The sequence below is a fragment of the Pan paniscus genome, chromosome 12 (genome assembly GCF_029289425.2).
Source record: "Pan paniscus chromosome 12, NHGRI_mPanPan1-v2.0_pri, whole genome shotgun sequence".
Lineage (NCBI taxonomy): Eukaryota > Metazoa > Chordata > Mammalia > Primates > Hominidae > Pan > Pan paniscus.
In genome coordinates this window covers 53,166,865-53,179,593 of record NC_073261.2, presented here as the reverse complement: position 1 = coordinate 53,179,593, position 12,729 = coordinate 53,166,865, and the positions used below count along the sequence as shown (strand labels likewise).

Sequence of the window (12,729 nt, the reverse complement as noted above, 5' to 3'; positions counted from 1 at the left end):
CAGGCATGGGCCACCGCGCCCAGCCACATATGGTTTTAAGCTATTCAGATATTTCCTTTTATAAAGTGCCTAGTTCATGTACTAACCCATCTCAGTGGTCTTTTTAAAGTCTGTTGTAGGGCTGGGTGCGGTGGCTTACGCCTGTAATCCCAGCACTTTGGGAGGCCAAGGCGGGTGGATCACCTGAGGTCACGAGTTCAAGACCAGCCTGGACAACATGGTGAAACCCCATCTCTACTAAAAATACAAAAAATTAGCTGGGCATGGTGGCGGGTGCCTGTAATCCCAGCTACTCAGGAGGCTGGGGCAGGAGAATCGCTTGAACCCAGGAGGCAGAGGTTGCAGTGAGCCGAGTGCCATTGCACTCCAGCCTGGGCAACAAGAGTGAAACTCCATCTCTAAATAAATAAATAAATGAATAAAAATAAAGTCTGTTATTCGTTTGGCTTTATTTTTGGTATACTTAACAAAAATTAGCTGGGTGTGGTGGCACATGCCTGTAATCCCAGCTACTGAAGCAGGAAAATCGCTGGAACCTGGGAGGCAAAGGTTGCAGTGAGCCAAGATTGTGCCACTGCACTCTAGCCTGGGCAACTCCATCTCAGAAAAAAAAAAAAAAAAAAAAAAAAAGGACTACTAAAAGAATGAAAAGGCAGGCCACAGAGTGACAGAGGTTATCTGCTTCTATATATATTACAACGAAGGACTTGATTCCAAATTATCTATACATAAAACTCTTACAATAAGAAAAACATAGTGACCCAATACAAAAATAAGCAAACCAGTTGAACAGGCACTTCACACAAAAGAGGATATCCAAGTGGCTGATAAGCATGTAAAAAGATGCTCACAATGAACGGTCTTCAGGGAAATAAATGCAAATTAAAACCACATACCTAGGGGATTTGAAACAAGGCAGTTCCCTTAACCTCTCTTGCTGTATTTACTAATATGTAAATTGGAGATATTAATGCTTATGCTCAGGAATTTACAGTCTGAAGAAGGAATAAATGACACAACAGAAAACTGATAATTATGTATGGAAACACAGAATTATATACTAAAAGTCCAAGGTTAGAGACATAGTGGCCATATCTTTTACCCCTAAATCAAATCAAATCAAATCAAATCAAATCCTGAGCTCAAGCGATCCTCCCGCCTCGGCCTCCCACACAAGTACTGGGATGCCAGGCATGAGCCACTGCACCTGGCCAAAAAAATATATTAAAGAAAGAACGAAATTGGTAATCACAGGGCATCTCAAGGCAGGGAAACTAAAGGGCTGAGGCCAGATGGAAAATGTACTTATCACTGTGCTTATAAATAAAATATTTACATTTTAAAACAAACAAACAAAAAGTCCGCGCGGTCCTAGGTGAATCTGGCCGAGGCTTCTGCGTCAAGGACGGCGCGGGTCAGCTGAGGCCAAGACCGCAGGCACTGCCCTACCGCTCTCCAGATCACAGCTCCGCCTCTGCAAGGCCCCGGGGAAACGGGCATCCCTTCTTCAGTGAGCAAAGGAGAAAGACGGAGCTCGGTGGCTGGGTGTTTCGCCCAGGATCACCAGCGAGCTCAGAGTCCTCCCCACGACCGCCCCAGGGTGGGCATTTTTAAAAGCGGAGGAAGGGAGGGAACACACTCTTTGGTGCTGTGCCCACCTTGCCTCGCACAGAGCGGGCGCTCACAGGCTTTGGGGGCCCCGCCCGGACCGCAGTGGGGAGAGGCCGCCCCATGCCCCGCCCCGCCAAATTTAAGAGCCTTCGCCGAGCGCCAGGAGGTTCCCAGACAACCGGTCTTGCTCGCTGCCTTTTGCAGAATCTTCTCACTTCTCCCGAGCTCCCTTCCTTGCGTCCGTCCGGGCAACGGCCGCGTCATGCCTAGCCCCAGGCCGCGAGGCAGCCCGCCACCCGCTCCCTCGGGCTCTCGGGTCCGACCTCCGCGCTCTGGCCGCTCTCCGGCGCCCAGGTCCCCTACTGGCCCGAACACGCCCCGCGCTCCCGGACGCTTCGAGTCCCCTTTCTCGGTCGAGGCCATCCTGGCGAGGCCCGACCCCTGCGCGCCGGCGGCCTCCCAGCCGTCGGGCTCCGCCTGCGTCCACCCGGCCTTCTGGACCGCTGCTTCCCTGTGCGCCACCGGGGGTCTGCCCTGGTCTTGCCCGACATCGTGGCTGCCCGCCTACCTGAGCGTAGGTTTTTACCCTGTGCCAGGGCCGCGCGTGGCTCCCGTCTGCGGCCTGCTGGGCTTCGGCGTCACAGGTACTGCGCTCCCGGCGCCCGCACGCGGGGGACTGGGCGGGGGCTGGAGAGCCTAGGCCGCCACCGCCGGCGCCCCAGTGCAGGAGAGGGCACTGAGTGTGAGAATCACACACGGCTGGAGTGGGAAGGGGCTCTGCCACCGTTTACCTTGCAGTTGAAGCCGAGGACCGCGACAGTCTTGCTGAAAAAGACCCCGGCGCGAGGCTTCCCCCGCACGCTGCTGAGGTGGGAGAGGGTGGGTGTGAGGGCGGCGCAGCGCCTGAATGCGGTGGGCAGGAGGCCAGCGCTGGGGCTGCAAGGGGACCCAGCCCTGCTCCCGGTCTCCGCGTCCCTTGACTCCCTCGCACACCCCGGGGTAGCGCTTGGTGACAGAGACGCTTCCCAAAGCGGCTCTCGACCCGAACCAATGGCCCTGTTTTTTTTTACGGGGTGGGGGGAAGTGGACGCTCCGGGCGGTGCTGTTGAGCGAGGAGCTGTTAGGAGCTGGTCAAGGCTCACACCCCACTACCGCCTCCACTGCTCACGTCTGTGAACTTGAGCTACACACTTCGCTCTGAGCCTGCGTGCATGCAATGCTCTTAAGTAGTGCTTAAGGGCCAGGCACTTAAATCTCATGAGAAAGTAATTGTAAGGTTGGGCGCGGTGGCTCACGCCTGTAATTTCAGCACTTTGGGAGACCGAGGCGGGTGGATCACCTGAAGTCAGGAGTTCAAGGCCAGCCTGGCCAACATGGTGAAACCACATCTTTACTTAAAAGACAAAAAATTAGGAGGGCGTGGTGGCGCGCGCTTGTAATCCCAGCTACTCAGGAGGCTAAAGCAGGAGAATCACTTGAACCCGGGAGGTTGAGGTTGCATTAAGCCGAGATTGCGCCACTGCACTCTAGCCTGGGCAACAGAGTGAGACTCCGTCTCAAACAAACAAATCAACAAAAAAAAGTAACTATAGAGGGAACTTTGCCCTCTAGCATTAAACATCCACCTACACGTGCTTTTGCCATTTTTGGTTGCCAGGTTCATGTTTCCCCATGTCCCCACGAAGAAAACAGGAGCAAAGTTAGTCCAAGCCTTATCAACCCATACAAAGATAACACAATCTTGCCGGGTTCCTACTCCGTGGCACCCACCCCAATCCTGCATTTCCTCACGCCATTTCAGCAGTGCATTAACCCTTGGACTCGCAGCCCCATCTAAATTCAATACCACTGGATCTGGGAGCTGTGCCCATCACTCCCAGTCACCTTTCTCTGAGCTCTTCACACACCTGAGGTCTGAATTACAGTTTACTACTTCATGTTACAGTTGCCTCATTTTCAAGTTAGTTGTTTTCTTTTGTTCTGTTTTGTTTTGAGACGGAGTCTCGCTCTGTCTCCCAGGCTGGAGTGCAGTGGCGCCATCTCTGCTCACTACAACCTCCTCCTTCCGGTCTCAAGTGATTCTCCTGCCTTAGCCTCTGGAGTGGCTGGAATTACAAGCCCCAGCACCATGCCCGGCTAATTTTTTTTTTTTTTTTTTTTTTGAGGCGGAGTCTTGCTCTGTCGCTTAGGCTGGAGTGCAGTGGTGCAATCTCGGCTCACTGCAAGCTCCGCCTCCAGGGTTCACGCCATTCTCCTGCCTCAGCCTCCCGAGTAGCTGGGACTGCAGGCACATGCCACCACACCTGGCTAATTTTTTGTATTTTTAGTAGAGACGGGGTTTCACCATGTTGCCAGGATGGTCTTGATCTCCTGACCTCGTGATGTATTTCTTTTTCTGTGAACTACTGTTCTTGTATTTTGCCCATATGTATAGTTGGTTATTTAAAACAATCTATTTGTAGATGCTCTTTTCTATTGAGGAAATTAGCCCTGGCTGGGTGCAGTGGCTCACCCCTGTAACTCCCGCACTTTGGGAGGCCAAGGCGGGTGGACCACTTCAGCTCAGGAGTTGAGACCAGCCTGGGCAACATGGCAAAACCCCGTCTCTACTAAAAACACAAAAATTAGCTGGGCATGGTGGTGCGCACCTTGGCGGGGGCTGAAGTGGGAGGATTGCTTGTGCCTGGGAGGCAGAGGTTGCAGTGAGCCGAGGTCAAGCCACTGAACTCCAGCCTGGGCAACAGAACAAGACACTGTCTCAAAAAATTAAAAAAGAAATTAGCCCTTTAACTGTAATGAACTACAAATGTTTTTCTGTTTATTGGCCTTTGACTTTGATTATGGCGGTATTCTTTTGTTACATAGAAAAAATTTTAATTTTTATATGTTTGATGTGTTTTTACAAATCCTTTTTTTTTTCTTTTTTGAGACAGGTTCTCTGTCACTCATGCTGGAGTGCAGTGGTGCGATCACGGCTCACTGCAGCCTCAATGTTCCAGGCTTAAGCACTCCTCCTTAGCTTCCTGAGTAGCAGGGACACAGGCATGCGCTACCATACTCAACTAATTTAAAACATTTTTTTTTGTAGAGATGGAATCTCACAATGCCTGTCTCAGCCTCCCGAGTAGCAGGGACCACAGGCATGCGCTACCATACTCGACTAATTTAAAACATTTATTTTGTAGAGATGGAATCTCACAATGTTACCCAGGCTGATCTTGAACTCCTGGGCTCAAGTGATCCTCCTGCCTCAGCCTCCCAAACTGCTGGGATTACAGGCATGAGCCACTGTGCCTGTCCCCACATCTTATATGATACTTGGAAAGAACTTCCTTACTGTGAAGTCATAAAATAACTTCCCCATTTTTTTCTAAATTTTTGTGGGTTTACCTTTTTACATTTAAATATTTCCTCCATTTAGATTTTTTTTAGTGCAAGGTATTGGGTATGGATCCAGCTTAATTTTTCCCAGATCTGGAAATAATCCCTCTTCCCCATTGGATTATCACTTCTGTTTTAATTTTTATAATAACCATTGACTTTCTTCTTGCTCTGTGCCTGGCACAGTGCTAAGCACCCTGTAAGCATCATATGTTTTTGTTTTTGTTGTTGTGGTAGTTGTTGTTGTTGAGACGGGGTCTTACTCTATTGGCAAGGAGTGATCTCGGCTTGGCTCACTACAACCTCTGCCTCCTGAGCTCAAGTGATCCTCCTGCTTCAGCCTCCCAAGCAGCGGGGTCTACAGTTGTGCACCACCACACCTGACTAATTTTTGTATTTTTTGTAGAGATAGGGTTTTACCATGTTGCCCAGGGTGGTCTCAAACTCCTGGGCTCAAGCGATGGGCCCATCTCAGTCTCTCAAAGTGCTGGGATTATAGGCATGAGCCACTGCGCCTAGACAGCACCATGTTAAAATCCTGACATCTCTGGAAGTAGGGATTATTATCACCATTTTCCATGTGAGGAAATCAAGGCTCACAGAAGTACATTGTCTTGCCCAGGGTCCTCTGGCTGGTAATTGGTGGCAGAGCTAGGATTCCAACTAGAGCTTTTTTTTTTTTTTTTTTTTTTTAAGACAGAGTCTCACTCTATCGCCCAGGCTGGAATACAGTGGCACAACCTTGGCTCACTGCAACTTCCGCCTTCCAGGTTCAAGCGATTCTCCTGCCTCAGCCTCCTGAGTAGCTGGGATTACAGGTGCCCACCACCACATCTGGCTAATTTTTGTATTTTTAGTAGAGACAGGGTTTCGCCAAGTTGGCCAGGCTGGTCTTGAACTCCTGACCTCAGGCTATCCGCCTGCCTCAGCCTCCCAAAGTGCTGGGATTACAGGTATAAGCCACCGTGCCCAGCCTCAACTAGAGCTCTTAAGGAACACACAGTAGAGCCTACTTTCTTCTCCAAAGGTCAATTTCTGATTCTGAAACAAGGCTGACTAGATACACCAGGCTGTATGTCTGATGGGCTTTTCCTGATCTTTTGGTCTACCTTGGCAGGCACAGTGTAAGCCTAGTGGGCCCAGTGGTTGGAGTCCTAAGCAGCCGGGACCCCAGACACACTCCCTTTGTTGGGGCAGTCTGTCTGCCAGCCCTGAGGACTCCCCAAGGCTAGTGGGGGCTGAGTGGCCTTAGCATTATGCTTGCCATTCTTCTGCCTAGAATACTATACTCCCAGATAGCCCAATGGCTCACTCCCTCATCCCCATCAAGATTTGACTTAGGAACTGCTCTTGGTTGATGCATTTCCACTGGCCCACAGCTTGGTCTCATTTATTCCCGTGGCTTAAAATACCATCTATATAAGCTGATGACTCCCAATTTTTTTTTTTAATTGAGACAGAGTCTTGCACTGTCACCCAGGCTGGAGTAGAGTGGGCTCTATCTTGGCTCACTGCAACCTCTGCTTCCCGGACTCAAGCAGTTCTCCTGCCTCAGCCTCCTGAGTAGCTGGGATTACAGGCATGTGCCACCATGCCTGGCTAATTTTTGTATTTTTAGTAGAGACGGGGTTTCACCATGCTGGCCAGGCTGGTCTTGAACTCCTGATCTCAAGCGATCCGCCCCCTTCAGCCTCCCAAAGTGCTGGAATTACAGGCATGAGCCAACGTGCTCAGTGATGACTCCCAAATTTGTATCCTCAGCTCAACCCTCTCTTCTGACTTCTATCTCTTCTGACCTCATTTCTAAGATGTAAGCTCCATAACGACAGAGATTTTCTGTTTTGTCCTGAAACCATGCATGACACACAGTAGACATTCAAAAAGTATAATATTTGTTCAGTGAATTAAAAGGGTGAACCCCTGGGGGTCTCTTCTCTGCCCATTCCATGGTGTTGCCAGAAGCAGTCAAGGAAAGGAGAGGAAAGCAAAGAGAAGGGAGGTTTGGCAACTCCTCTTAGGGGCCAGAAGTGAAGCCACTTGGCTAGAGAGTAGTGGTGGCAGACAGTCTCATTGCATTGTCCCTTCTTTCCCATTTGTTTGTTTCCTGTTATTTCTGCACAGTCTCTTTCCACTGTCTTCTTGCACTGTTACCTGGCCAAGGGGAAGGCAAGGTAGCAGAGCTGTGTGTGCCTTCTCATTTTGCCCAGATGGGAGTGCAGGGGGCTTCTGGCTAACCTCCCCTGCTGCTGGATAACCTCCCCTGCTGCTGGTTGCTCTTTAGGGTTGGAGCTGGCTCACTGCTCAGGACTCTGGACCTTCCTAGACTGGGCCCCAACGGAGGACCTACAGGACACTGAGAGACAGCAAAAGAGAGTCCGAACTATGTTTAACTTGGAGCAGCTGGAAGAGTTGGAGAAAGTGTTTGCAAAACAGCACAATCTGGTGGGGAAGAAGAGAGCCCAGCTGGCAGCTCGGCTCAAACTTACAGAGAACCAGGTGGGAGTAGGGACTCCTATTGGGCCTGGGCTGCACCTGGGGACAAACACTACCTCAGCAAGGCCCTAAAAGGAGGGTGGGAGGAAGATATGGGCCCTCTTCCCTGTGCCAGGCTGTTGAGGGGACAGGCCCTGACTTTTTGCACACTCTATATAATGAAAAAAAAAAAAGTCCCATTTGAAGTCACATAATGTGAACAACTTGGAATGTTAACTTAGATTATTAGTCTAAAAATTGATAATAAAGGATTTCCATGCTAAATAAGGACCTGCCAGTAAAATTAAGTAGATGTGGCCAGGTGCGGTGGCTCACGCCTCTAATCCCAGCACTTTGGGAGGCTGAGGTGGGCAGATCACAAGGTCAGGAGTTCAAGACCAGCCCAGCCAACATAGTGAAACCCTGTCTCTACTAAAAATACAAAAAAATCAGCTGGGTGCCTATAATCCCAGCTACTTAGGAGGCCGATGCAGGAGAATCGCTTGAGCCTGGGAGGCAGAGGTTGCAGTGAGCCACTGCACTCCAGCTTGGGCAACATTTGGAGAGCCCGTCTCAAAAAAAAAAAAAAAAGAAGAAGAAGAAGAAAAAAATTAAGTAGATATTAAAGAGTCAATATAATCAATTTTTCTTTGACCCCTATATTCCTCTCTAGCTATTATATAATTTCTCTGCTCCTTTTACAGGCAAACTTCTCAACAACTTGCCATGTTCACTTTGTCCGTGTCCTCGCCTCCCACTCACTGCTTCACACATTCCAACATGACTTTTCCCTACCATTCCATCAAAACTTCTCAGCAAGGTCTCTAATAACCTCCATGTTGCCAGAGCCAACAATATGACACTTTCCTTTCTTCAGCTCAGTCCACCACTCAGCAGCTCTTAGTACTGGACAGTCAGCCACCCCATCCCTTATTGAAACATGTTCCTCATAGCCTCCAGACACCATGCTGTCTAGTTTTCCTCCCAGCTCTGTCTCCTTGGCAGGCTACTCTTCCCTTGGGGACCTCAAAATCTCTTCCCAGCTGGTCTCATCTATTCCCGTGGCTTAAAATACCATCTATAAGCCAATGACTCCCAAATTTGTATCCTCAGCACAACCATCTCATCTGACTTATATCTCTAACTACCTTCTTGGTGATTCCACTTAGATATTTCATGGGCACATATCTCAAACCCAAGTCTAAACCTCAATTCCTGACTTTTTTCCTGCCCAAATATGTTCCTTTCCCATACATGACCCCACCGTCCACCTGGTTACTCAAAAACCCAATCATCCTAGATTCCTCCTTCTCCTCCGCTTCCAACCATCATTGAGCCTTGTCATCTCTACCTCCAAAATACAGCTGGAGTGGCTTCACTTCTCTCTGTCACCCCTAATGTACGCCCCAGCTCTCCCGGGACCGCTGCAGTAGCCTCCCTCCTGTCTTCCTGCTTCTGCTGCCATCCATGCTTCACACAGCAGCTAGGTGCACAGTGCACTTCAGATGTAAATAGGATTATGTGGGCCCACGTAAAAGCCTCATGGGTGACATTCCTTATCTATGGCCTTCCAGGTCCTGGGTGATCTGGCACCCGCTGACCTCTCCCATTTCCCTCCCTTGACTTTCTCCTCTCACTCTCATCCGTGCTCTCCTCCTTCCTGGTCCTCAAACACTCCAAGCTTGGTTCCATTTCAGAGCCTTCCTACAGGTTGTTCCCTGCCCTGCAGACCTGCTCTTTTCTGTCCCCATCAGGTGGGCCTCTCTCTCTTTGAGCCTCAGCTTTAATGCTGGCTCCTCCTCTGCCCAAACCCCTGTTTGTACCCCCTTTTGTGTTTACATAGCTCTTTGTTTGTTTACATAGCTCTTTGTTTGTTTACATGTTTCTTGCCAGTGTTTCTTCACTAGCTCGTGAGCTCCACGAGGGCAGGCAGCTTGCCTCTGTTGCTCACCACTGTATCAGCATCACCTAGGATGGTGCTTAGCACATACTGGAAACTCAGTAAATACTCAGATGAATGAATGGTGTCTGGAATTGTAGAAAGGGGTGTTTTGGAGGAGGTACTTCCCTGAGAAGGAAGAGCAAATATTGGCCAGGCAGAGAGGGGTGTTCACTCCAGGAATTAGGAAGCAGTGGGACCTGATGGTCACATTCTGATCTCTGCCCACTCTCCAATTATAGGTGAGAGTCTGGTTCCAGAACCGCAGGGTCAAGTATCAGAAGCAGCAAAAGCTGAGGGCAGCGGTTACATCTGCCGAGGCTGCCTCCCTGGATGAGCCTTCCAGCAGCTCCAACGCCAGTATCCAGAGTGATGATGCTGAGTCAGGAGTGGACGGCTGAGGACTGGGACAGAGGCCCTAGCCAGGCTGCCTGGACTAGTTCCTCCTGGGGGTACCCACTGGAGCTCCCTGCCTCACACCTCAACGAAAAGCCTCCTCAACCAGAAGAATCTGAGCTGTCAAGCAGGGACCCCCTTTTCTATACTGATTCCTGGAAACTGGAATAATGTAATGATTGGAGGCACAGGCTCTGGCCTTCAGCTATGTCCTTGGCCAACCTATGGAACTTCCGAGCCTTTTTTCTTTATCTGTATAATGGGTGCATTCATAACTTAGATCACCCAGGGGTGAGAAGATGTCTGTAAAGCAATAATGTGCCATGCACAGTGCAAAGTGTATGGTTACTGTTAAGGCTTGTAGGCCCCTGAGTAGGGAAGACCAACTGGAAAAAAAAAAAACTTTTTTTCTTCTGCTGTCACCCCACAACAATCAACACAGAACACTTCTGTGACCAAACGTATAGGGGTGTACCCCACATTCCAACCTCCAGTTCAGCAAATTCTGACATGATCTACCTGCAGGTAGTGTCTGACCCCACAGATTGAGGGCTCATTCCACATGGCAGCCCCTCCTTTCTTTTTTTTTTGAGACAGACTGCAGTGGCGCGATCTTGGCTCACCGCCACCTCCGCCTCCCGGGTTCAAGCGATTCTCCTGCCTCAGCCTCCCGAGCAGCTGGGACTATAGGCGCATGCCACCATGCCTGGCTAATTTTTATATTTTTAGTAGAGACGGGGTTTCATCATATGGTCAGGCTGGTCTTGAACTGCTGACCTTGTGATCCACCCACCTCGGCCTCCCAAAGTGCTGGGATTACATGTGTGAGCCACCACCCGGCCCAACCCTGCCCTTTTTGTTTTTTATGGAGTCTTAAGGTCTACCAGTCATCAGTCAACTCATTAGCATATGAAAAGACATCACTTCAGAGATTCTAGGGATTTTAGGAGTTCTATGCCAGGAAATCGAGATGAAGACCAAATATATATTTCATAATATCACAGCTCCCCTCACCTGGGGGAGTAATACCTGTACCAGCAATTAATATTTTCCTGGCCTGGCTGTGGAGAAGGAACCTCTTTGAATAAGCATCTGGGCATAGAAGACTCTTCACCATCAGAAGGAGTTGAGAGCAAAGAAGAGAAGGTAGACTGTTTAGCCCACTTCACAAAGTTTCCCAACGTTTTCTTGTTTTGTCTGAACTGTTACCATTCTCAGAAGAAGCTCAGGCCCAGCAGCAAAGACAAGGTCTCGCTCTGTCACCCAGACTGGAGTGCAGTGGTGCAATCATAGCTCACGGCAGCCTCAACCTCCTGGGCTCTAGTGATCCTCCCACCTTAGCCTCCTAAGCAGCTGGGACTACAGGCGCGTGACACCACGCCTGGCTAATTTTTAACATTTTTTGTAGAGACAACGTCCACTTGTTGCCCAGGCTGGTCTTGAATTCCAGGCTTCAAGTGGTTCTCCTGCCTTGGCCTCGCAAAGCCCCATCTTTTTATAGAATAATTTGTGTATGCCAAGGCTGGCATTTTGTCATAAACTCTGCTGTGTTTTCACAGGACAGTTATAATTTCCCCCTTTCATGACTCTGACTCATGGCTCCTTTTTCTTCTCAAGAATGTGCTCGATTTCTCTGAAAGAAGCCTGCTGCCAGGATTTGCAGAGCTGATTTTTGTAGCACAGACCATTCAGATTCTAGAATGGCTCTTGGGGACTGAGCTGAGGGATGGAAGGAAGCCTGCCCTGCCACCTGGTGGTGAGTGAGGGCACGGTCCCCAGCTGCTCTCGGGTAGGTTTGCCCCCAAGTACGTGGACTATTCGCTCCCTGACACCGGGCTGCAGGCTTGAGGGGACCCAGGGTCGGTTTCAAGAGCCTCTTCTCTGGCCCTGCCAACTATCTATCTCCCCCAAGTCCGTGGACTATTCGCTCCTTGACACCAGGTTGCAAGCTTGAGGAGAGGCAGGGTCAGTTTCAAGAACCTTTCTCTGTCCCTGCCAACTATCTATCTATCTATAATTATTTGATAGATAATTGTGGCTTGATCACGGCTCATTGCAGTCTAGACCTCCCCAGGTTCAGGTGATCCTCCCACGCATCACCACGCCCGGCAAATTTTTCTATTTTTTGGAGAGACAAGGTCTCACTACGTTGCCCAGTCTGTTCTTGAGCCCGTGAGCTGGAGGCTGCCGTGAGCCGAGATCGCCCCATGCCAGTATGGGCGACAAAGCGAGACCCTGTCTCAAACAAAACTCACAAAATCAGGGGACAAGGAAACAAAACAAGGCTTGATAGTCAGGCCTAGCTGTGGGGACAAATGCCATAGGTCTGTGGTTTGCAGCTTCTTGGGGTCCTGAATGAGAGAACAGGCCCCTCCCCAGTGTGTGCATATGCACACTCACTTCTGTATCCAGTTTCAGAGGTTCTCAGACCTGAGGTCCACTATGGACTCCTCCGCTACCCCCGGGTTGCAAGGTCCCTAAGCCATTGAAGAATCTGACAGAGGCACAAGTCCACCCTGACCTTTGGCAGGACTGTTCTGCTGCCAGAGGGATTACCGAGAAAGGAAATCTCGTCCTGGACTCTTCAAGTGGGGTGAGTGAGCTCCGGGGTATAAGCTAGTCCTTTCCTTCAGGCTGAGAGCTAGACAGGATAGGAGTAAGTTGGCCTTCTGCTGTCCCACTCTAGGGCTGGGTCCAAAGAGCGCTTTACTCAGTGAAGACAGGCCACTGTGTGGACAGAGACAACATACATAGAAACATGCATCGGAGGCCGGGCGAGGTGGCTCACGCCTGTAATCCCAACACTTTAGGAGGTCAAGGCGGGCGGATCACTTGAGGTCAGGAGTTCGAGACCAGCCTGGCCAACATGGTGAAACCCGCTAAAAATACAAAAATTAGCTGGGCTTAGCGGCGCACGCCTGTACGCCCAG

General features: G+C 50.0%; 1 protein-coding gene across 1 annotated transcript; it reads left to right on the top strand.

The window, feature by feature from the left end:
• The first annotated feature begins 1,688 nt into the window (after positions 1-1,688).
• NOTO (notochord homeobox) lies at positions 1,689-11,424 on the top strand. The gene is made up of 3 exons (XM_003808193.5): positions 1,689-2,255; positions 7,274-7,488; positions 9,646-11,424. Exons 1-3 carry the CDS (start codon positions 1,874-1,876, stop codon positions 9,802-9,804), a joined length of 756 nt encoding a protein of 251 aa, XP_003808241.3. The 5' UTR covers positions 1,689-1,873; the 3' UTR covers positions 9,805-11,424.
• The last annotated feature ends 1,305 nt before the right edge of the window (positions 11,425-12,729 follow it).